This window comes from Buteo buteo, chromosome 8, assembly GCF_964188355.1.
Source record: "Buteo buteo chromosome 8, bButBut1.hap1.1, whole genome shotgun sequence".
In the NCBI taxonomy this organism is placed as follows: Eukaryota; Metazoa; Chordata; class Aves; order Accipitriformes; family Accipitridae; genus Buteo; species Buteo buteo.
Genome location: NC_134178.1, coordinates 14,790,256 through 14,815,678, shown reverse-complemented (window position 1 = coordinate 14,815,678; position 25,423 = coordinate 14,790,256). Strand labels below are relative to the sequence as shown.

At 40.3% G+C, this 25,423-nt stretch overlaps 1 protein-coding gene across 2 annotated transcripts in view; it reads right to left on the bottom strand.

The window, feature by feature from the left end:
- HLCS (holocarboxylase synthetase) overlaps positions 1 to 25,160 on the bottom strand; it is a 138,157-nt gene extending 112,997 nt beyond the window's left edge. Inside the window, exons 1-5 of one of the 2 annotated variants that reach the window (XM_075033706.1) lie at positions 24,920 to 25,160; positions 21,275 to 21,427; positions 15,183 to 15,345; positions 11,425 to 12,374; positions 7,188 to 7,370 (exon numbers count right to left, since the gene is read on the bottom strand). In XM_075033706.1, the coding sequence (XP_074889807.1) occupies positions 7,188 to 7,370; positions 11,425 to 12,374; positions 15,183 to 15,345; positions 21,275 to 21,427; positions 24,920 to 25,150 (1,680 nt within the window). In that variant the 5' untranslated portion in view covers positions 25,151 to 25,160. The remainder of the gene's footprint in view (positions 1 to 7,187; positions 7,371 to 11,424; positions 12,375 to 15,182; positions 15,346 to 21,274; positions 21,428 to 24,919) is intronic. The other variant, XM_075033708.1, reaches the window with a different exon arrangement.
- Between the last annotated feature and the right edge of the window lie 263 nt (positions 25,161 to 25,423).

Below are 25,423 nucleotides of genomic sequence, written 5' to 3'. Positions count from 1 at the left end.
GCTGAAACTTACAGCAATAAAATACAATCCTAGCATTTATGTCTGAAAAATTATCCTTCAAGATGGCAATGTGAAAGAGTAAATATTCGAGCGTTTAAAGGCAAAGCTGCAGAAAAAATCAGATCTCTATGCTTGAAGCTGCCACTGAACATATGGGTGCCAGACAACAGGCTTAGAGTGATCACCATTTGTTTCAACACTGAGTTCACCCTGCACCACAGTGACGCAGAATTTTCTTTTTACAGAAATGTACAAGTCTACAATTTGCTTAACTGCTTTACACCGGGTTGAGGAAAGAAGAAAAGAAAAAGGTGCTGTGTTTCAATACCAATACTTGTCTCTAAAATTACATTTAGCACCAACAAGTTCTGTGGATTTAACTAAACTGCACTAAACTAATTAAAGGCAAGTAACCTGTCTTTCATACTATATTGCTCTTGGTTCAAACACTGCCTTCATTGTTGTTGTAGCACTGTATCAATATAATACAGATTTTTCCCAGTTAACCGAATTTAAAAACGTCCGTATGTGTGTATCTGAAGCAAACCATACTTGCAAGCCTTAGTGCAAAAGGTCTTGTGATGAAAGAGTTGCCTCAAGTGCTGTTACTTTCCAGGCCCCCTACTTTACACTCTATTTACAAGAAAGGAGATCAGGAATAAAAAGTGCACACCATCACAGCAATCATTCAACACCATCAGCAGCAAGCACTAGCTGAGGATCGACTAGCATAATTCTACATGGTAAGACCTAGACCTCTTAACAGATGGACATTATCATCCATTACTCAGATACCAGGGCCTTTATTTGAATTCAAAGCCATAATATTACCAGAATTTAAATCTCAGACTGGTAAAGCCTGTAGACATTTTAAGAAAAAGCCAGGTGAAGAAAAGAGAGAAAGGAAAAGAGAGAAAGGAAAAGAGAGAAAGGAAAAGAGAGAAAGGAAAAGAGAGAAAGGAAAAGAGAGAAAGGAAAAGAGAGAAAGGAAAAGAGAGAAAGGAAAAGAGAGAAAGGAAAAGAGAGAAAGGAAAAGAGAGAAAGGAAAAGAGAGAAAGGAAAAGAGAGAAAGGAAAAGAGAGAAAGGAAAAGAGAGAAAGGAAAAGAGAGAAAGGAAAAGAGAGAAAGGAAAAGAGAGAAAGGAAAAGAGAGAAAGGAAAAGAGAGAAAGGAAAAGAGAGAAAGGAAAAGAGAGAAAGGAAAAGAGAGAAAGGAAAAGAGAGAAAGGAAAAGAGAGAAAGGAAAAGAGAGAAAGGAAAAGAGAGAAAGGAAAAGAGAGAAAGGAAAAGAGAGAAAGGAAAAGAGAAAATCTCCAAGATATGGGAATCAATCACAGCAGTAACATTATTTGAGAACTGCAATACATACAAAAATATAATAAATCATGTTTTCTAGTTTGACATCTCAATTTGATGTTTTAACTTTACTGACAAGTAACCCAAATATTGTTACCCCAACAGTGGTAATAATGGGATCTAATTTCTGCTGTTTAGAAAGATATTCAACAGCTAAAATGAGATTCAGTGCTTATTTAGCACAGCCTCCAACTCATCCTATCTCCAACTTGAATATAGCACAGCTGGAAATCTCTGCCTGTTTTAGAACAGTATCAGCAACATAAATCTAGTCTGGCTAAGCCATATGCAGTCAATATATCACTTTTTTAAAAGCTTGACCATCCTGTTCCTAATGTATTTTTCTTGAGTGATACAATCGAATTGTGTAATTTTCAAAGTAACTACTGTCAAGGTTTAAATATTTCTTCCCAAGTCTCCTACATTTTCTTTTCATATGCTAAAGGCAAAAAGTGCATTACAAAGTTCATAACTCCTCACAAAATATTAACAACTGCCTTTCTGAGTCTTTTTTCCAAGAAAGGACACTACATTCAATTTTAATTATGTGAACATTAATTATACCTTTGTTTATTTTTTCATACATCAAAATAACCCCCAGTTTTTATTATATATAAAATTTTAAAAAGTAATAGATAACATATATGAAATCCTGGACACTTAAAGTCAAAATTCAACTCTTCTCCCCAGAATTAGCTGCTTTTATTTTTTTTTTTTTTAAGGAATTAAAGAAATTGTCTCCCCAAATCCTAAAGTTACACTGATTTTCAGAAAGCTAATGCCAGTTCTGCTCATATTTCATTGGCTTTTTTAAATCTACATAGTAAGACTGTGATTTTAAGATACATGATAACCATATAAACTGGAAACTAAAACTTCAAAATGTGAATTCTAAGGAGGAAAAAAAAAAAATTCCATCCACCCTTCAGAAACAGCTAAAAATTACATTGCAAAAAGCATCATCCAAGACCCAGAAAGTAGATGAGAAGATCTGAAAGTCTTGATAAACAAATGTATACCAATCAGCATAATGGATTTGATGGGGTTGTTAACAGCATCGCAACAACTATGCAAAAAGAGACAGATTGTTCAGGAATTGCAGGCAGAGGAAAAGACTAGAGAAGCTATTTGTTCATATAATAAAGTTGTAGAAAGATTTATTTCATGTCCACAATGTAGTAGAAAATAGGTCTGATGAAGTTTTGAAGTGATAAAGGAGGAAAGGGGATGGGGAAGAGAAATCACAGAAATCCACAGAACAGGGTACAGCTCTACTGTAAAATGAAGCTTACCAATCAGAAAGAAAAAACCTAATGAAACTAGCACTTTAAATTTAAAGAATTTAAAAACAAAAAAAAAAAAATTTACATTTTTCCTTAATAGAGTAGAAAATGCAGAGCAAAATCAATTATTATTTCTTCCACATAAGCAAAAGGAGCTTGTAGTTTCTAAAATTAATCAGAAAAATCTGACAAGGTTAGGTCTGCAGCAGTTTTTAAACAGTACAGATGCAGCCTCCAGTTTGCGGGTGAGGAATCATTAGTGAACTGCCAACTCTTAAGGAGAAGAGTGTTTGCTCTTGAGGACACTGAGCTTGCTTGATCATTAGTTGACTCATTATGACATTTCTTATTGCAGGGAAGCATAAGAAAATAATCCAAAAATCATTTGCTGTCAATGAGCATTAATTAGATAATCTCTCAGGGAAGGAATATACTATCCAGTACATGCCCAGTGACCTGTACTAGACAAGCTCTCCATACAAATAGTGATAAAAAAAAGAAGGAAGTTCAAGAGTACTAGAGCTTGCAAGACAGTTTCCTCTATTTCCAGTACTACTGACTCACTCTGATCTTAAACAAGTTCAAGTATTTCCTCAAATTATTCACCTGTCAGGTACATTTCTGGTATCTCCTTGCTCTCTAGGAAAGCAGGAAGACCCATGTAGAACATGATGTATGGAGAAAAGTAAATAACTTGTTAGAAAGCTGAAATATTACATACTCCTTCTTCATTTTAATATGCTATCTCTTAATTATTAACAGTGGTTTTTACACACAACTTGCAACTTCCTCTCACAGAGTGTTCTGGAAGTATGTCATGGCTAGAGCAAAAGACATTGAAACAATGACTACACATACCAGCACAGAAAAACTACCATTAAAAAAACAAACAAACCCAAACTGTGGAAAAATACCATTTAAAAAACTAATTGTGGTATAAACTTTAACGATACAGTCAGCATACATTGCAAAAATATCTTTTGATAGATAGCCTGCAACCCTGTAATAAGCCACTAGATGGCAAGTTTGGACAGAAATTAGCTAACTTTTTATTCATGGCATGTTTGAAAATTGCACAATCGTGAAAAAAGAGTGAAGGAGGAGAACAAGAAAAAGGAAGAGTTCAATAAACTACAAGTCTTCTGTATAGAATGTATTTAATACTAGTAAAAAAGGCTAAATGGTTTTAGCTTTGTTTCCACATCTGCCACACAAATAGATAATCAGTTCTTAACAATTTACTGCTCACAGAGTGGGAAGAACTTGTTTCTTGTTTGGTCACAGACAGCAGCATTGGCTGTAGCAACCATGAGAATCCAAGATCTGGAGGAAGACTGAGAAGGAAAGCAGCAGGGTTAGGTCTTGGGAAAGCAGACTTCAGCTTATGCAGGGAATTGCTAGTTAGGATTCTTTGGAAAGCAACCACACAGGTGTTAGGGGTACACTACACATCTATAAGAAGAGGATGAGGAAGCTGGGTTTGTTCAGTTTGGTGAAGAGGAGGCTAAGGAGTGATTTAATAACAACCTGTAACTACTTAAGAGAGTTAAAAGAACGACAGAGCCAAATACTTCTTTGTAGTGCCAGACAATATAATAAAGCATCAACAGCCATAAATTGCAGCTTGGGAGGTTCAGGCTGGACATCAGGAAAAAAAATTCACTAGAATGGTACAGCAGCACTGGAATAGGTTGCACAGACAGGCTGTAGCATGCACCCTTGGAGGTTGTCAAGATTCGACCAGACAAAGGTCATGGCTGACCTGATCTAGCATTGGCAGCAGCCCTGCACCAAGCAGAAGGCTGGATAGAAGCACTTCCAACAGTGTTTTCACCTTTGTAAAGTGGAGATGGATCTGGCAGAGTTTGGCAAACATGAAAGGGCAATCATTCAAGGGGGAAAAAAAAAAAAGCTCTCTGCATTTTTAATCAATTGTTACATCCAATCTGAGTTACTATATGAGGGCATTACTTAATGCACCAGTATAAAGCTTTGGCAGTGTTCTGGTTTCAGCTGGGATAGCGTTCATTTTCTTTCTAGTAGCTGGTATAGTGCTATGTTTTGGATTTAGTATGAGAAGAATGCTGATAACACACTGATGTTGTCAGTTGTTTCTAAGTAATGTTTAGACTAAGTCAAGGATTTTTCAGCTTCTCATGCCCAGCCAGCAAGAAGGCTGGAGGGGCACAAGAAGTTGGGAGGGGACACAGCCAGGACAGCTGACCCAAAGTGGCCAACAGGGTATTCCATACCATGTGATGTCATGCCCAGTATATAAACTGGGGGGAGTTGGCCTGGGGTGGATCGCTGCTCGGGAACTAACTGGGCATCAGTCGGCAAGTGGTGAGCAACTGCATTGTGCATCACTTGCTTCTTGTATATTCCAATTCTTTTATCATTATTATTGTCATTTTATTACTGTTATTACTATCATTATTATTTTCTTCCTTTCTGTCCTATTAACTTGTCTTTATCTCAACACAGGAGTTTTACTTTTTTTCCCCCAATTCTCTCCCCACCCCACTGGGTGAGGGGGGAGTGAGCGAGCGGCTGCATGGTGCCTAGTTGCCGGCTGGGGTTAAACCAAGACAGGCAGTATCTTCAGAGACATAGAAAACAAATGCAGATTTGAATTTACAGATACACCTATTAATAGTATTTCAGTCAGTTTGTCTGGATCTGTTACTGACTTGCCTGCCATACAATGAAGTCACATATCACATATTCCCAAACTATAAGTTGTGCAATGCTTATCATGCCCACCTTCCAGATTAATGAAGAGTGTTTTGAAAAGTACAATCTAAATCTAAATATTATCCAAGTTATTTAAGAACATTCAGCTGTAATATGTCACTTTGTTCATTGACTGATCCTGTAGCCAAATAAGGATGTTATATATGATACTGCTGGAAGGAGGCATCCTAGGAGGAGCTTCTATAGTTGAGTTCCACTAAAGACAGGTATCTCATTTCTGTGCTAACGTAAGGGTGGTACAGGAAAGGAGCAGAAATCAGACAAGCATGCTAAGAGCAAGTAGTGACAGCGCTATATGGCTTGGAAACAACAACCTCAAAGAGCCTGAGCAGCCTGTATTGCTTTTTAATCACCTACTGCTTTACCCCTTCAGATCAATATATCATGTATTTGAAGTCATGTTTAAAAAAAAAAAAGTTAAAATTAATGCTTTATATGTTCTTCACAATACTAAAAAGCAACGTCTCAAATGGAGAAGTCCCCAACAGTCAGCTATTTGAATTACAAGAAGCTATTCTATTTACAGGAAATATTACAACATTCACAGGAATAAAGTTGTTCTTTGTGTAAACACACACTCTTCCCTACTCCCTCAGGTCTTCCACTTTTGGTCTGCCACATCATTCTCCATAGTTTGGGTTTGATCTTTTGTTGTCAGCTTATACAGAACTTTCTACCTTGTTTAAAACAACAAGGCCAAGTGCTGGGTCCTGCACTTCGATTACAACAACCCCATGCAGCACTACAGGCTTGGGGAAGAGTGGCTGGAAAGCTGCCCAGCAGAGAAAGACCTGGGGGTGCTGGCTGACAGCCGGCTGAATGTGAGCCAGCAGTGTGCCCAGGTGGCCAAGAAGGCCAATGGCATCCTGGCCTGTATCAGAAACGGTGTGGCCAGTAGGAGCAGGGAGGTGATTGTTCCCCTGTACTGGGCACTGGTGAGGCCGCACCTCGAGTCCTGTGTTCAGTTTTGGGCCCCTCACTATGCGAAATACATTGAGGTGCTGGAGTGTGTCCAGAGAAGGGCAACGAAGCTGGTGAGGGGCCTGGAGCACAAGTCTTGTGAGGAGCGACTGAGGGAGCTGGGGTTGTTTAGTCTGGAGAAAAGGAGGCTGAGGGGAGACCTTATCGCTCTCTACAACTACCTGAAGGGGGGTTGTAGCGAGGTGGGTGTTACTCTCTTCTCCCAGGTAACAAGTGATAGGACAAAAGGAAACAGCCTCAAGTTGCAGCAGGGGAGGTTTAGACTGAATATTAGGAGAAATTTCTTTACTGAAAGGGTTGTCAGACATTGGAACAGGCTGCCTAGGGAAGTGGTTGAGTCACCATCCCTGTAGGTGTTCAAAAAGCACATAGACAAGGCACTTCAGGACATGGTTTAGTGGGCATGGTTGACAGGTGGACTCTATGATCTTAAAAGTCTTTTCCAACCTAAACGATTCTATGATTCTAAAAGAGAAACAAATCCTGTCTTTTAAATCTGTTCTTTCTGTAGCTTACCACAGCCTTGTGTTTTGATGTTGCAGAAGCATGCAAATAAGCATATAAGTTTTTAACATAAATATAGCAAATATATCTGAAAACTTAACCCTGCACAATTTCCCCATGGTTAAATTCAAAACGACTACTAGCAGGTAACAAAACAGTGACAGAGTAGAAACTAAACTTTTTGCTTACCTGTCATACGTAAACCTCTCCAAACAAAAATACCACATAAGAAACAAGGTATATTTAAGTGAACATTGAATTTGTCTTGTAGGGTAAATCTCAAACAACTGAAACGTAAGCAGAAGCCTTACCTCATCAGAAGAGAGAAGGTAAATAGGTGTTAACATTGGAATTTCACTTAATTCACAACTCAGGCCAAGTGATGTCAGGATCTCCTTGAGAACTTCATATCTCTTAGTATTGCTTATCTTAAGCAAATTAAAATCCTCTTCAGTTTGGACATCCATAGAATTAATATCGAGTTCCAAGTGTGCCTGGCAGGATATGTGCAAAGGGAATAAAAAAAAAGTATTTTGTTGGTATTACACATTTTAATGTGGCAGAGAGATAAGCACAACAGTTCCAAAAGCAGCTTTGTCCTGACTGTGGTTGCCGAAATATCCAGTGTTACTAGTGCAATTTAAAAGTTTCTCATGTCTTCATCATATCTATAAAAGTAGGGCTTTATTATCTTTATAAACTAGGGAACACCTATATATTTATATTTTCTGATTCGGGGATCACAGTTGCCAGTACACGAGAGTTTTCTCTGAAGCCTACACAAAATATCCCTTCTTAATAAACTGATCTTCTCCTGGAGGAGTTGTTCAAACCTGTATTTACTAACTTAAACTTCTCCTTCTGCTTTTCGTGTCTGCTAACCACCTAGAACAAACAGCAACATTGGTCATATTCTGGCTTGTACAAGAGCAGAATTACATTGAAATTGGAAGAGCTTTATCAGAGGTTGCACAAGATATGCAGAACTCAGGCTGAGCACGTCCTTACTGTGTCACATGAATTAAATTGCAATCAGTCCAGATAAAGAAATGCTTCTGTCTGAAAGAGAACGAAGAACCCCAGAACACCACCTTGTAGAGAATCACTTCTCAAGGCTGAAGCAGATGCTTAAAGGTAGAAATGAACTGCAGAAGAAATTGTGAGGGTTTTTGTGTTTGGTGGTTTTTGTGATTTTTTTGTTTTGTTTGTTTTTTAAATAAGCGTTCCAAGATATTTAGAAGCCTTTGTACCCTACTACATATATATTCATTTAATGAAAATGACAAGCTATTATCTTCATTCATTTATCCAATTTTGCACATTTTAATGATGTTCTTCATCTTTCATATATGATCTACTTTATTGAAGTATATTCAATATTCAGGGAAATATGCTGAAATGAGGGGGGGGAAGGGGGGAACAGAAGAGTACAGAAAAAAGGGAAACAACAAGTCTGCAACAGAATATTTAATGGCTGATGTCACTGTCAGTCCCCTGAAGAGAAAACAATAAGGCTTTTCAAATCCAGACTGGAAGTCATTTAAAATTATAAAATGACACACTAATCCTTTTAATCTGATTTTTTGAAGCTACACTGTAATGCCCTTTTTCTGGGGAAAACCTCTGCAGTATTAAGTTTTACTACAGCAGAAGGGTCAATTTAAACGGTACAGCAAAGCAGGTTTTACCATGGAACTTGCAGAAACGGATAGCAACAGTATCTAATCAATTTTCTAGTACAAGCGTACAACACATGGGTGGCAAAGCTTCCTACATAAAGCTATAAACATGCTACTATGTATAACAGAGTTTCCAAAAAGCTAGCAGATTTAATCTGATAAACTGATAAGAGATGAAAACACTCCTAAGAAACCTGATGAATATATCTGAATTATGTAATTGCTAGAAGAGTGTATACTACCTGATATGTGAGCAGTTAAATTTGAGTACTCTGGACTCCTGAGAAAGTTCTCATGTAACTAAAATATTGGTAAAAACAGGTCCTAGAACCTTTCATAAAGTTTGTTCAGCTATGCCTCCATTATAGTCCCCATCTACTTAAATACTGGTAAATAAATCTTGCTCTGCTTTTCTCAATGTGCTGCATGAAAGCAAACACAGAGTAAGGGAAGTGATATAATTGAGAACAGCCATGCTAAAAAGAAAATATTTACCTCTGCTCCTACTGAGGCTAAGTCAAAATGTGCAAGTTGTCTTCAGGCTCACTTCAAAAGTTTTACTATGCAATGGCTGAAATCTCTCTAGATTTAATAGCACAAGTTATACACCCAGGTAAACGCATACTACCAGGGCATAGACTTATTTTCTAAACTTAATGGTACCTCTTATCAGCCTTTCACTCAAAACTTTAGCTAGATATATTGTGAATATTTAAATAATCAGTGACTAACATTTACCTTTAATACAGCCATGGAAGCTTCCTCACCCATTATCCAGGAAGACAGAAAGTAACAATAACAAAAAAGATTATAAACACTTAAACTTATCAGTTGTTTAACTTTTTGAGGGGGTGTGGGTTTTCTTGGGTTGTTGGGGGGTTTTGTTTGTTTGTTTGTTTTTAACAGAGATCACAATACCGTAACACTGGAGAGGTACTTATTTGCTAGGATATTATTATTCTTAAGTGGAATGAATAGGATTTTGGCTCACTTTAGACTCCCCCACTTCTATCCCCCAGGTGCTCTGAGCTATTTGTTAGGTGCAGAATGTTAAACATTTAAAAGTTTAAAGCCTGAAAGAAGACTCAAGAAACAAAAAAGCAGGTTTCCAGCAGACTAGATTCCCCCCCCCCAAAAAAAAAATAGGAGCATATATAACTGACTGAAAACATGTTAAGGTTTAGAAAACAAAAAAAACAAGTTTCAGAATTTCACTTTTGACTGTAAATAGAAAAAATTATTTGAATTGAATAAAGGGGGTTTTTAAATGACGGAATGTCCTGGTTTCAGCTGGGATAGAGTTAGTTGTCTTCCTAGTAGCTGGTAAGGTGCTATGTTTTGAGTTCAGTATGAGAAGAATGTTGATAACACTGATGTTGTCAGTTGTTGCTCAGTAGTGTTTAGACTAAAGTCAAGGATTTCTCAGCTTCTCATGCCCAGCCAGCAAGAAAGCTGGAGGGACACAAGAAGTTGGCACAGGACACAGCCAGGGCAGCTGACCCAAACTGGCCAACGGTGTATTCCATACCATGGGACGTCACATCTAGTATAGGAACTGGGAAGTGGGGGCAGGGAATCACCACTCGGAGACTAGCTGGGTGTCGATCGACGGGTGGTGAGCAATTGCCCTGCGCATCATTTGTACATTCCAATCCTTTTATTATTGCTGTTGTCATTTTATTAGTGTTATCATTATCATTATTAGTTTCTTCTTTTCTGTTCTATTAAACCATTCTTAACCCAGGAGGTTTACTTCTTTTCCTGATATTCTCCCCCATCCCACTGGGTGGGGGGGGAAGTGAGTGAGCGGCTGCGTGATGCTTAGCTGCTGGCTGGGGTTAAACCACGACACGGAACAGCAAGGCCAACATCATGAACCTAACATCCATCTAGGTATTAGCCTTATTCAAAAAACTGCTAAAGAATCCACAAAATGGTTCACTTCATTCGCAACGCTAAGATACTAACAGAACATAACTGAGAAAATGGTAGCAATACTAGCGAAAAAAGAACCAACAGACCTAAATCAACAATGGCATTTCAGTGCAGTCAGAGACTAACCTTTATTGCATAGTCACTTGCTCAAGCAAAAATTGTGCAGTAGTTTTTCTAGACATGGCATGCAACAAGTAATAGAGGCTGGGACTCTCTCATTTGCTAGTCAGATTTCCAGAAGTGCTGGCTACCTTAACCTTAAGAGAAGACATCTTTCAAGTTTCTTGCAAGGTTTATTTTATATCTTCTCCCGACTCTCTGCTTTACCATACTTCATATTTTTGCAAGTATGTCTCTTTTTTTATCTTGCCAGTATAAGCTTTCACCCCGAGTCCACGAACAACTCGGCTCTTCCTGTTCCCACTGTGCTGAACAGCCACGCTAAAAAGAAAATGTTTACCTCTGCTCCTACTGAGGCCAACTCAAAATGTGCAAGTGCCTTCATTGGTGGACTCAGGGTAAAGGCTTATACTGTTCCCACCTCCCCAAATCTGCAAAATCCGCAGTTGTATCACTGCACAACTTCTAGCAGGCAGAAAAGGGTAGCTCTGCTCGTGAAGAGGCTTGCTTACTATGCAAACCTGTTCTCTCCTCTACCACCCACTGTGATCTTGCATGATCTACATGTCCATGTCTACATGGTGAGAACAAGGAAGTGGAACAGCAGTGACATTCTCTACCATTCTTTAAGCTTCCTGAGGATCAAGTGAAAACCATTCTGCATTCAGAGTCCTTGTACATTCACTGAGACATCCAACTATACCTCCCCTTGACAAGCATTCCCAAGTGCATGCAATGGGAATAAGTGAACTTTTTTAGAATACCACATCATCCTGTAGCAATAAGCAAATGAATGCTTCTGCACACACAGTACCTGAGAAAGAATGGCTTCTCCTCCACTGTCTCCGTAAGTCAGATGAACAATAACTATATCTTTATCAGCGTTATTTAATCGACTCAATGTCTTCACTTTGCTAGTATCTTCCTTCATCACTTCCTCAAAAATACAGCCACTGACCAAAAGATTTAACTTAATTTCAGTGCTGTCCATTTTAGAGACCACTAATTCATGAACAGTCTTCTTCAGTTTGTTTTTTCTCTTTATTTGTATGCCATCAAATGTAAAAGATGAAGAAAACCCCAGAATCTTTCCACCTTTAGATAAAAACTTCATAAATTGTTTGTGGTTCTCCTCAGAAATAGGCTCCTCTGTGGCAATGATCAACAGCAGTGAATTATCAATCCATGGAGCTTTCAGTACTTGTTCCTCATGCAGCTGGTAGATGGTATAGCTGTCTGCATCAATGCATTCCTGAAGGATTGATTTTACCTGCTCAAATTCCACTTTTGCAGTTTCAGAGCCAAGATAAATTAGTACATTAGGGGGCTTTCCAGCAAGGTTTACTCTCTTTATTCCTTTTGCTAGACAGTCATCATTATTCTCTTCCAGTTTGCTATTGCAATCATCAGAAAGTTCTGGAATGTTTTCCGCAGAGGCAAATCTGACCGATTCAATAGTACTGTTTTCGAGTTGCAGGCATTCATGACAGCTGGAGAGATGCAAGTGATGATGTTCTCCAGCACCTATCTCTTTGTCAGATAGACTGTTAGAGTCATCTTCATGCTCACTTTCTTTCCCTAGCTTGGATTTCTCCTCTTCACTTTGTCCTGCAGACCCAGCTACTCCTAATCCTGATATACCAGTAGTCCCAAAAGTAGCAGCAGGAGTTAGTTCATCCATTTGTGTACTGCTTACACTTTGCTCTTTTACAGATGGTGCCACCTGTGCCAACTCCTTCAGAGTAGATTCCTGTAAATGGACAGCTGGAGGAGTTAAAGAGTAAGAAAAAAGGGGTTATAAAAATGATATTAAAAGAGCTATGACGAATATCACTATCACAGCAGGGTTTAGATTTATTTTCAGTACAAATAATCTATAATAGCAAGAATTTCACTTGTTTGACACACCAAATCCTAACACCACCACCACCCCCTCCCCAAGAACATAATAAATTTGCACTCATAACACAAGTCATTTACTCTAATGACTCTTTGTTTCAGGAAAGTCTGACCAAGAGCACAACATTCAATATTTACAGGGCACATTTAAACAAGCTAACTTTTATTGTGAGTGCAAAACTATTTGCACAAAAGTAAAATGTGACTGCTACTGTACACAATGCAGATGTGTTCTTAATGGAACAATAGTCTATGGGTGGGAAGGTGAGGAAGTTCTCATAAACGCATCACCTTATCAGCATGCTATTTTGCCTGTCCTTCTGTCCCCAGCAAAGGATAAAATAAAGCAAGGGAAGTACCTTCGGAAAAATACTGGTCTTTTAGGGAGGACAGGGTGGAAAATTGCTTGGTGCTATTTTAAAATAAACTATTTTGAAATAAGCTAATAAAGTGATGACACTGGGTAAGATGGAGACATTGAACCATGTCTCTTGCAGTCCTGAAGGCTGCATATAAAGGTTTGGCACAAGTAAAAGGGAGTAAAAATCTGAACTGCTTTCAGTCTGCATAAAGGCAGATATACCCACCCATAGCAAGACTTGAGAGCTAAGAATCCAAGGGAAAAGTAGCAAATAGGAAGAGTATTAAACCTTCCCCTTTCTACCCCTGAAAAGGATGGAAATGCAAAGATAAAAAATTTCTGGCAAATACGAGTGAGAAAAGAAGGGCAAAGATGATTATTGTCAGTGTGAAACTCACAGAGCAAACTAAATGAGAAACAGGAGAGAAAAATTACTCTTAATAAGGTGATTTTTTTTTTTTTCAGCTGCTCAGCCATGAAAATATTTCAAATCAAAGTGTGCAAAATTTTACTGAATCCCTCTCCGCTCCTGTAAGGCCAAATAAACTATGTTTTTGTTTCTGATTTCTCAAAGAAATTCAGTGAGGAACTCGATTAACAAAATAGTCAACTGGCACACAATATACCAGATCCAAGTTCAATCACTTTCTTGCTTAACAATATTTGCATTCTTTTGAAACTATATCCCCTTTGCCTAGTTTGGAGCAGAAATCTGAAGCAAGATTTTTTCACATCCCAACAGATTTTCACAGCTACCAGCCTATATGCTATTCCATCAAAAACCTCCATCAGCCTGTTCTCCTGGAGCAGTTCTAGCATACACACAGTACCTGAAGCAAAATGAGCCCCAAAACATTCTGAAAAGTAAATGACTGGGGCACTCTCTTAGCTTCCATCCCCTCCTTGCGTGAATATTTTTTGCAGAACCGCACCAAGAGAGTTTCACATCAGATACATTTGTGAGCATATTCCTACCCTCTTGCACCCTAGCTAGCTGTTCTCAATCTTGTCATTCCCTGACTTCTGCCAATGCCCTATGAGCTACATAAAAAAACCAAACAAACAAACGAACAAAAAACCCCTGCAACCAAACACAAAAAAAAACCAAACCAAAAAAACCCAACACACACACACCCTTTTCATGGGGTTGGGGAGAGGGATTTTTCTGGTAGCCCAAATCATTATTTTATTATTCTAGGTGACCTACAGTTTTATCAACACAGCTGAGAAGATACAACTAAGGCAGGAAGAAATGAGACTGTTGCCAAACAAAAAATGGAAAAAAAAAAAAAGTGTGGCCCTATCCCTGAGAGCCCTCTACTCTACAATACCCTACAGACTGCATATTATGGCACTCTAGAACCGTGCTGGAGAAAAGAAGTTTAAACTTCATGCAGCAAAGGGCGGTGAAGCTTGGACTTCCCACAGCCCAGACAACAATTCTATTTAAGAATGGTGTTGTAAGTGCAGCCGTGACTACTTCTTTCCTCTCTCTCTGGAATTAGCCATGAACTCCCTCCCTGCCTTAGCTGAAACTATTAAACTAATGAGGACACAATGGCTCATAGTTTTGATATCATCAAAATCACCCCCTAAAGAAATAAAGCATCCACCAAAAATTCAAAATTCAATTAGCAGTGACACCACCCTCCTTCCCCTGGTTATCCCTCTCCCTGTTTAGAAAGCATCTGTGAGCCTTTCTCTCAGTATCTAAAGGATTAAGATGCTCAAGTTACAGCAATTGTTCTCAACCAACGTTTAGCTTTGAATACAGTTTTATTTCAAATCTGAGAAGAGAGAACATTTGCCTAAAACCTTCTGTATTTTTTTTCAAATAGATTAGTTAATCTAACAGACAAGACTTATAGAAACAATTTGTCTAACCTTTCTGACATTTCTACATTCATGCATTTGCAAAAGGTTAAACACCATCTTGGATACTCAGAGATCTCGTCATACTAAGGTTAATTATTGGCTTATGAGGTATTAAAGAGGGGGTTTTATTAAAAAAATCTTTTGCAACATTTTTCTGTTATTTCTGCCGTTGCACTTGTAAGACTTTCTGTAAAGAGAGAAACTCACTCAAAAAGTGGTCTAACTTTTCAAGGATCTCTGTATTTGACAGTATACAGTATAAAATACTGTAGCACTACAGAGTAATGAACTGCTTAGAATGACAACAGGAAGAAAACATTGTGCCAAAATAAAAGCATGGCTTTTTATGTAGGTATAAAGACTATATGCACAGTCCTAAAATAACCGTGAAAAAAAAACATGTTCTACCATTAAAAACAATTTGTGAAGATACTTACAAACAATCTTGTGTGGCACCATTCCATTATCCATTTGAAGCCTGTCTTCCATGAATGCTATTCCAAGGCTACTGAAATTATCCACACTTGCTTCAGCAATTAACTTATAAGGGTCACCAGGTTTATAGGCCAACGGTGAACAATAGTCTGACCACTTCACGATCTAGAATAAAGCATATGCATGTTTTTCAGTTTGAAAATGCACAACTGGCAAACCCAAGGACTGGAAGTAATGTTAAAGAAAGTACTTTAAAAAAACATAAATGTGTAGCTACTAGGATTATAGAATACTAAATTGGCAGAATCACTTTTAAGACTTGTTTCTATGATGCCTGATGTGTTTAAAACAACTGCTACACTTAGTAGTATGGTGAGACAACAGGTCTCAACTAGAGAAGGCTTTCAGTTAACAGTTCCTTTCACACAAAAGCACACCCTTTATGACTACAAAGGTCAATGTATGAGAATGAATACAACCAAAAGAACCTATTGAGGAAGGGTCTTGTAGCAAGCAATACCTGCTACAAGATTCAGTCCTGAGAGAAGTAAACAAAGCAACATCCACACTGAGTGTTGAAAGCAAACTGGGAGCACAAATGCATCTTTCCCAAAGATCAATGCTATGAAAGCTTCAAGTAACACACAAAATGGCAGGAGAGCATTATCACATTCTATAAGTAAAATTCTATTTGTCTCAATTTCCAATACATGGCTTTCAGCAAAAATTCTAAAAAGAATGCTGATAAGAGCAAAAGTAAACTACTAGGGTTTAATAAAAGTACACACTGACCATCAAAAGCATTAACTAAACACAGAAGATTCAACCTGTTTATCTATATCAAAAATTCCATTATCCAGAAAAGGAACTTTATGAGAGTGACACACTTGGGTTTGTTTTCTTCAAGAAGGTTTGTTAAACCCAAGCTATACAGCTGTAGTGTCTTGGAGAACAAGTTTCAAGTTTAACTATAAAAGCCACAAGTGGAGGAAAAGTGGAAAGAGTTTTGGTTTCCTTCTGAAAGGGGGGCACATTAATAAAGACTACGAATCTGCCTTCTGCCTCACAACTGAAAAGGACCCCTTTTAAATCTTATGTTCATAAAACAGTGCCCAACAAGACAATATTCAGACAATTGACACACACAGTGATTTAAGAGTCAATTCTGAAAGCAAAAACCGAATAAGGCACCCAATTTCAGTAAAAGTTGTGTGAATGATACCACTGCCTTTATCCTTTTAGGATACACAAACCAATTTTTTTCCTGTGAAGGTGTTTTTAGAGACAATGAAGCACCACTTGTTTTCATGACTGAAAAAAAAATATCTTTCACCATGTAATATGGTCCAAATACTGGGAGACAAAGCACAATTCCCACATAGCAACTCCAGCACTTTGAAGCTGTCACCACAAAACCACTTTCATGAAGTTCACCCTTTTATCGCTACACACAAGATGTAACACACTGATTAAACACAGTAAGAAAAAACCACTTTTGAATGCACAAAATGAGGGTGAGCTCTTGGATATTTTACTTGTTCATAACTTTATCAGACTATCAGATAAATTTACCGTTTTATCTACTGCAGTTAAGTGGTTTACATAATAACCAATGAATCTATTTCCAACTTTTGACTTTACAGTATTTCTCAAGGGAACTAGAAGAAAGAAGAAACTCAGATTTCATACAACCTTAATGGTCACGTCTCCTTTCTAAGTCATTCTCAAAGACAGTCTCTGATTAGAGCAACCCAAATGAGACCATCCAGTCTACATTCATATTGGTGGCCCTTGGATACCTAACAAGGAAACTGGCTGGGTTTCTTCTGATACATCACCTATACTAATCCTTAGTGAACAAACTCAGTTTCAAAAAGACAAAAAGATAGCAGTGTGTGGGCCGTGTGTTGATGTTTACCACAAGGTCAGCTACGTGCTTTAAATTATGGGTTAAACTCCAACTCTGTAACAAAAGAGCAAGTAACAGCTTCAACCAGCCATACCAGAACACACAGTTGGTGAGAGCCAGCCCTCAAATTCATGACAGATGTATCACTCAGGTCCTGAACTCCTGGACGTAACAACCACTCACTTGTCAAAGCAACAACAGCAAGCTTCTACCTCCAGGACCTTCTGAAAAGTCACCTCCATGACTGTAACACAAAGAAATACCAGCTCCAAAGTTAGAGGATATATTTCTGGGCACACTAATATTGACCAGTTCTGAAACAGAACAAAATCTCCTTCTGGAAGATGGCCATACCAGACCCTGACAGATTTGAATCACTGTAGTTGGACCAGTCAGACTTCACCCCACTGTCACTGGAGAAGTGTCTGTGACCATGTCAGTCAGAATTGCCGCAACCAATACCTTGAGTGATGTCCTGGACAACATCATCACTTTCCAGCTGGAAGGTATTCACAACTGTGTTTAGTCTACTGGTACAACATCCACAGCTGGAATGGAAGTGTCCGGTTGTAGTCCTAAGGTGTAAAACTCTAAGGGCCTGCTGCTAACTGTTGGCAATTCACAATCACCAAGGACAAACATGGCAGATACATTTATGATATAGGATACCAGCTTCCTTCTCTATTTTCCTTAGCATATGACTCTGGGCTACTCTCTGTGGTAGAGGGTAAGAGACTCACACCATATTTAGATATGCTTTCTTACCCAGAGAACAGACATAAGCAGGTACAACACACATGTCACCTGGAAACTGTGAGGAAGATATATTGATGCTCTTGAACTTTTTTCATGGCACCAAGTAAAACGTTAGACATGCTAACAAGTGAAAAGTAGTAATTGCTGTCTAGTGCAAATAAAGTGAATACACAAAAGAACCTCCCAAAAAAAGACTGTTGCCAAGACATATGACCTATAAACCTGCTCATGCAACAATCCATTTGCTTCACAACAGAACAAAAATCCACAGAGAATATTCTCAAACAGGCCAAGCTTTCCTGCTATGACTAGAAATCATGACAATTCTGTTAGAATATAGAATGAAAGGCCAGCTCTTAGCAAGAGATAAGAAATTATTTATACTCCTGTTTTCTGGGTCCACCACAGTTTCAACAGAAACCAGTCACAGATCACTGATAGCTCTACAAAGAATGGCTTTTCTGTCTAGAAATTCTCACAGATGACAGGAGCAATCTGTTCTTACAGCCTCTGTCTATGTCAACAGCTGCCTGCCAGAGGTAGCAGAATTAAGAGCACTTTGCTAGACATTACATGTACACAGAAGAACAATAAGCAAAATAAAACAGCAGTCCTTTCCCTCTTTAGTTTTGGTCTTTTGCCTGGACTATCACTTTTGAGCTTAATAAATCAAATTAATTATTAATGTCTCCATAAGAATGTAAACATTTTCCACTCTAAAGAAAAAGCAAACAAAACCAACAAGATTAAAAAACTCCACCAAACAATAAACCCCAAAAGAACAACAAACAAGAGCTTCAACGCTGATGTTTTTGTGGACCTCTCTGCTACAAAGTAAAAAAAATAAATAAAAAATCTTCTTCTGTCTGAGTTGGCCCAGCACTCCCCTGGTACACTCTGAGATAACGTAGAGAGCACAGCAGGTATCCTACCTGGTTTATCTCCCAGAAGCGCAGCCCAACCTGAATGGATTCCACAGTCTTACATCAAAGGCAATAAAAACATTTACAATCTAGCTAACGTGGCTACTTCCTGTGTGCTTCAAGGAAACATGAGGCCAGTGGAAGGAGGGTCAGAACACTTCAGCAGAAAAGGTCTCAACAAGCTTTCAGTGCCTCCAGTCCTCACACTGAGCTTCATGGAGATAATGATTTTGCCTGATGCAGCACTTCACCTGGACATCATTCCTCCAGAGGGCAAATACTAACATGCTCCAAAAACATGCTCTGTTCTAGAGAGGCCTCCATGGGGGGTGAAGGTACTAAAAATTTGATTGCGGGCACAAATCTGGAATTGTGCCCATTCCCAATCTGTCCTTCTGTTCCTGCACTCAGGTTAGCTAAATCTATTTATCAACCACTCTGTTCTCAATGTTCTCACCAGCAGAGGACTCCTGGGTCATCTCCCAGAACAAGTTGCCTGGAAAATATATGTTCCTTATCCAGTGAAACAGACAGGCCACAGGCACCCGTGTATGTGACAGGTTTCCTTTAACTCCAAGAAGGAGCTTGAAACCTGATGCCAGAAAGCTAGGATGACAGATGGCCCTTTAGGGTGCTAGGCAGGGGCCGCTCAGGAAGACGCCTTACCCACTGCCCCCAGGTGGTGATCCCAGTTTGTGGCGTAGCCTGTTTAATGGGAGGGCTCTGTCGATTTTATGGTACCCCAGCGACCAGGCCAGATGTTTTATTACTGCCTACCCAAAGACATCCTGGCATGCACGTCTTTCCATTTCTCCTCTTTCCAGTAGAGAATGAGGTCCGTTCTGTCCTCTTCAGTAAGGAGAGCACAGAGCACGTGTAGCAACTGACTGCCTTAGGAAGGAACTAGGACAACCTGTACTGCTTGGAAGATTTTTCCTCCCTGTAAGGTAAGTTTATCTTTTGCTTTGGGTTACAACCTTTCTCCCCCTTCAGACCTGCATCCAAGCTGAGACGCCTAGGCAGCAAGCATTCCTCATGTGAGGAAAAAGTTATAAAGCCAACAAAATTTAGGGGAGAGAGAGACATTATCTCAAGTTCATAGTAAGTTTTGATAAGTGTCTGGATACTATTTTTATGCATAATCTGTTTAGAGATATTATATATTCAGTAGTTCAAGTTTTAGAACATAATCTAAATCCACATCATCGCAATTTCAATATAGTAGTGGAGAAGGCACTTTTTAGATTTCTAAGTATCTAGGCCATGAACAGTTTCTAAGTATGCTTGCCATAAGGATTTCAGTACTAGTTTAATTTATATCCTTGGATGCCTCAAAAACATTTTGTAATTATGCATGTCCTGGGTTCGGCTGGGATAGAATTAATTTTCAGAAGAAGCTAGGAGGTGGCACAGCCAGGACAGGTGACCCAAACTAGCCAAGGGGATATTCGATACCATATGACATCATACTCAGTATGTAACTGGTGGAGCTGGCCAGGGCCTGGCTGGGGGAGGGATTGAGGCTTGGGAACAGGCTGAGCATCAGATTCTGGGTGGTGAGCAATTGCATTGTGCATTACTCGCTTTATACATTCTTTTATTAGTATTATTGTTATTATTACTTCTTCTCTCCTTGTGCTGTCCTATTAAACTGTCCTTATTTCAACCCACAAGGTTTTACCTTTTTCTTCTTATTTTCCTGCCCATCCCACAGGGGTGGGGTGGGGCAGGGCGGGGCGGGGGGGGGGAAGGAGTGAGCGAGTGGCCACGTGGTACTTAGTTGCCAGCTGGGCTTAAACCACAACAACGCATTAAAAGGCAAACACAATTTATAAAATTCCAACCAAGAAGTACTGCCTCTCCCCCAGTGCATTTTATAGAAAAACAAAGAGATTAAAAGCTTGATTTTGGCCTTACTTCTGCAGATTGACAAAATAATCCAAACACATAATACTTTAACTTGTACTTACAAATCACAATGAAAGGAAGCTTCCAAGAGAGACTTCTATTTCAATTACAACTTTTCACAACCACTTGGTTGGAGGCTTGAAGAACTCTTCAGAAATCATTACATATTCTTGCTTTGTATCTGAGGCATTTGTTTCAGGTAGTGTCAGAAACAGGATACTGCAGTAAAGGGACTTCTGATCTGCCTTAGTATGACAGCTCTCAAGCATTTTTTTCCTATTCAGTGTATCTAACCATACATGCCTTACCCAAAGTCACGATGGAATTCTGCAGCTCCCATCCACAGCCAGAGAAGTGTGCTACTAAAAAAAATCGCAGTTAAAACGTCTATGGGTCTATTTAAAGCATAAAATAGAACTACAGTATTAACAGTGATTCATTTTAATGAAGATATTACCTTTTTATTCCCCAAAACATTATAAACAACAACAAAAAATCAATGGCAGATAGATTTTGTCCTTCAAGTGGTTTAGGTTTATACTCAGCAAATGACCCATATGTACTACTTTCTATGCAAGAAACAAAGAGAACTATTTACCTCTTTTGAAGCGCCAGGTACTTTCTGCAAGTTATCTGTCTGAGCTGAAATGCCTTCTGTCACAAAAGCTATATGTTCTGCTTTAAGTAACTTATCGGGATAAATAAAAGGAGAAATGAGAAGTAGGCTCCATCTATTTAAGTCATCAAGGAACTGAAAGAAACAGGAAAGAAAAGTAAGTCTGTATGGCAAGCATCCAATTTAGCCATTCAGTTTTAAATTATGCCCAGCCTAAATTCAAATCTGACCCTTCAGCCTTACATGAAGGGTGTCTACCATTTCACACTACCCACAAGGGGAAAAAAAGGGGGTAAAGGTCTGAACCATTAAGCAGGAACACATCACAAGTAAAACTAAAAGTGACAACCAACCTTTTAAGTCAATTCAGACTTCAGCTTTCAGCTTTATAGGAAGAGCGCAAAAGTGAGTGGGGCACAAGACGAATGCCATTGGCACTGTGACTGTTGTGGGCCATTTGCCACCAGCAACATCCCTCATTCAACCGGATCCTCCTCTCTCATTCACACTGCAGTTCACCCTGCCTCCTCCTTCCTTCCCTCTTCTCCCCTGACTACACAACCCATGGCCCTGCTGCCCCAGTTCTGGTGGCTGAAGGACAATGTCTGCTACTTGGCAGGGACTGAGAAAGCAGTCACAACACACAACCTGCCTGGTCAGTCACCACAGCCCCTCTAACTGGAGAGCAGTCCAGGCTGCATTCATTCTAGTTGGATAACAATCCTCCAGGTAACATACAGTCCCACTGCTCAGTCATATATGCTGTCTCTACATCCAACTGCCAAAAGACTAATGAAACTGTGAGCCACAGGTGACCAAAGAACTATATACTACATAGGTCTAACTTTTAGACCCAATTTACAAAGTTTCAGGACTTCCTTTGCAAAGCCAGTTATAAAAAGACAGTTATATTTTGTGGACATGTACAACCTCAGGACAAATTCTTTAAAAAGTGATTTGAAAAACCTTTAAAAAAAATCACCTGAAATAAAAAGAGAGGGTACTTCTTAAAAAATATATTACGCCCTCATGCATTTGCACCAAAATTACTCACACAGTATGTAACTCTAAGTTTAGAGTTAAAGAAATAATTCATTCAAACTAAATTTGTCCATAAGGTAGCCTATCCATTTATCACACCATTGGACAAACATTTTCTTCATTAAATTACGAAAACGGTTCCTTCTCTCTTCCTCAGAAAGGAGTCAAAAGCTGGAATCAGTAGACCAAGGAACAGTTTTAAGAACTTCAAAGCTTCTCAATACATAATCTGTTCCCATACTATATTACATCAACTTTTATGTAGATACTGCATTGAACTTAATTTTCTGCCATATTTTAAAGACGGCAAACACTAGAAATAGATATTTTGCTACTACTACACTAAAAACACATGCTCTGTACACCTTTGGTAATTTTACATGGAAACGTAAGAGAATTTCTCTGTAGCACACTAAATGTGTACATCACTCTACATCTACAATGAAATGGCACAATACTAAGTCTATGGGGCTAGCTTGCCAATCCAACCAGCTTTACTGAGCACAGAAGCTGCAAGAGTAAACATTGCTACCTTCCACAGGAAAGTGAACTGAATTCATGAAGCTTATTTTATTATCTTAAGCATCCAATTTGATTAAAGATCAAACACAAAAACTTTACAGGTTACAATTTATGACTTGCTGGTATCTTATCTTATTTTAAGGAAGCTACTGATCGCCGTCCAGAGGCAGTTTTATCTACTTGAAAGCAAAGTAGCTCACATAACTTCCTTGAAGCCAAAAAGCATGCTAGTTAACCTTTTTCTCTTCACAGTGTTCACAGACGATTTAGAGAGCTCCACATTGATACTGCCTCTACCTTTAATGCAGCCAGATCAGAGCCCTTATACGCCACACTACCGAGGTACAGCGTGGCAGGCATCTTCCACAGGGATTCTCAGAGTCAAATGCAACTGGTAACTTTCAATACATATTTTTAAGAGACAAATACATTTTGAATAACAGTGTTGACGTTATGCCAAACTTCAAACCAAAATACAGTTCCCTAGAGGGCTTCCCAACTCCCAATAAACACAAATAAATTGACAAGCTTGTGAAGTCAGTCTACATGAATAACATTGCAGACAGAAAAAAATGTGCTTACTGTGCAAGGACTGAGGAGAAGCTATTTCAGAAATGAGCAGAAGTGGAGCAAAGAACAGCATAAATTAGTTGAAATATGACTTACAAAACAATAATCCAGGCCAATTGAGGCAGAACTCCTCTAAACATATGGACAATTACTTGGGTTTGTTTTTAAGAGCTTTATCGAAATGTGAATTAAGTATTTAACTTTCCTGTTAGAGATTCTGAGGTTGTCACCAAGTATGAAATAATCTGCTCATCAGATAGCAAAAAGACTGTTTTTGAACGAACCCCATTAGCATTTGTGATCTTATGTTCTCTGCACTGAAACATCCTCTTTACCCACTGAATTTATGAAAAGCTCCTCTGCTTCTTTAAGAGTAGCACTTGGCCAACAACATGCTTCATAAATACATTTCAGTAATGCCCATTTAAGTAAAATGTGTAACAGCTGACATAAATTCCAGACACATATAAACATCAGCAAAAAGGAGAGATCAAGAAGATTCTTATCCACATGAATTCTGGTATTTAGTGACAAATTTAGACAAAGCCAACATTCATTTAAATAATTCAGATGATTTGGGGGGGAGTGCCAGAGCAGTTCCACTTCTAAACCTGAAAGTCAGAAGCGAGCTTACTTTTAGTTTCGCCTCATGTGATGACAAGTGAAAATTGTTCAGGCACAGTGTTTTCCACTGTCACGGACCAGGACAGCCTCACCCCACCCTCCTCTCTCACTGCCCATTTGCAAAAAAAGTGATTTTCACAGACCGTGTTTTTCGTGTCATTTTCCTCACTTGAAACAGCGTTTTGTATCGGGAGAAGCACGCAGCTCTCCGTAACCCAGAGCTCAATTCAGCCTCCATTAAAGATTCCGCTACGTTTTAAATCCCTGGCACACATCTCGAATGCACAAATACAGCACACCTTTCTGGACTGAAGCCTTACATGCGCTCAAAGTACGTTACTGATAGGGAAATACTACCAAGTTCTGTAGCCAGGAGCTCCTACTGCCGCGGCGGCACTTAGAAAGCTGCGCTTTACACGCACGTAGTAAAAAACACCCCTCAGCCCACTCCCTAGGGCAACAAGCTATAGCAGCGAGGAGAGAGAAGGCCAACCCCGCTAAGGTTTTCTGTCACGGCACTTCCCCGGCCCTCACCCTTGGCAAGGGGGGGCTGTGACAGGCCTGGGAAGCTACCCGAGTGACTTCTGCCACGGCGAGCCCCACGGACGAGCTCGCTGTCAGACGCCGAAGGAGGACGGCGCAGCCCCCAGCCCCGCAACCGCCGCTCCCCTCTCCCGCCGGGCTCCGCCACCTCAGCCCCCGCCGAACCCCCGACAGCGGGCGGCGCGCCCGGGCGCCGCGGGGAAGGCGGCCGGCCGTCGCCACGGCAACACGGGGAGGCCGCTCCCGGCCCGGCCCGGCCGCCCCCCCCCGGGGCACCGCCGGTCGAAGCGCCTCCCAGGCCTCAGCCCCGACGGCGCGGGGCGGTACCTGCGCCTCGTCCGTGAAGAAGACTTTGTTCCCTATCCTGAGGCACACTCGCTCCTCCGGCGGCACCTGCCTGCGCGGCTGCCGAGCCGGGGGCGCCGGGGGGCCGGCGCAGCAGCAGAAGGTGAAGGAGCAGCGGGAGCGGTGGAGGCGGCGCACGGTGCGGCGGATGAGCGCGGCCGAGCGAGGCCCCCAGCGCGCCCATAGGTAGAGGTAGCAGAGCGTGATCAGCATGGCGCGCGCGCCCTCCCCGCCCCGCCCCGCCCCGCCCCGCCGCCGGCCCGGCCTCCCAACGGCCGGCAGAGCGCGGCCGAGCGGCCGCGGGGAGGGGGGACCCCGCCCCCCCGCCTAGCGCCAAACGGAAAGGGGCGAGCCGGTTTGGGCGAGCCGGCCGGCCGCTCTGATTGGCTGGCGGCCTGGCGGGCTCGGCGCCCCGCCCCTTTTAAAGCCCGTGAGAGGCCTCGCGCCCCGCTGGTCGGCGCGGGGGGCGGGGCGGGGCCGGCGCGA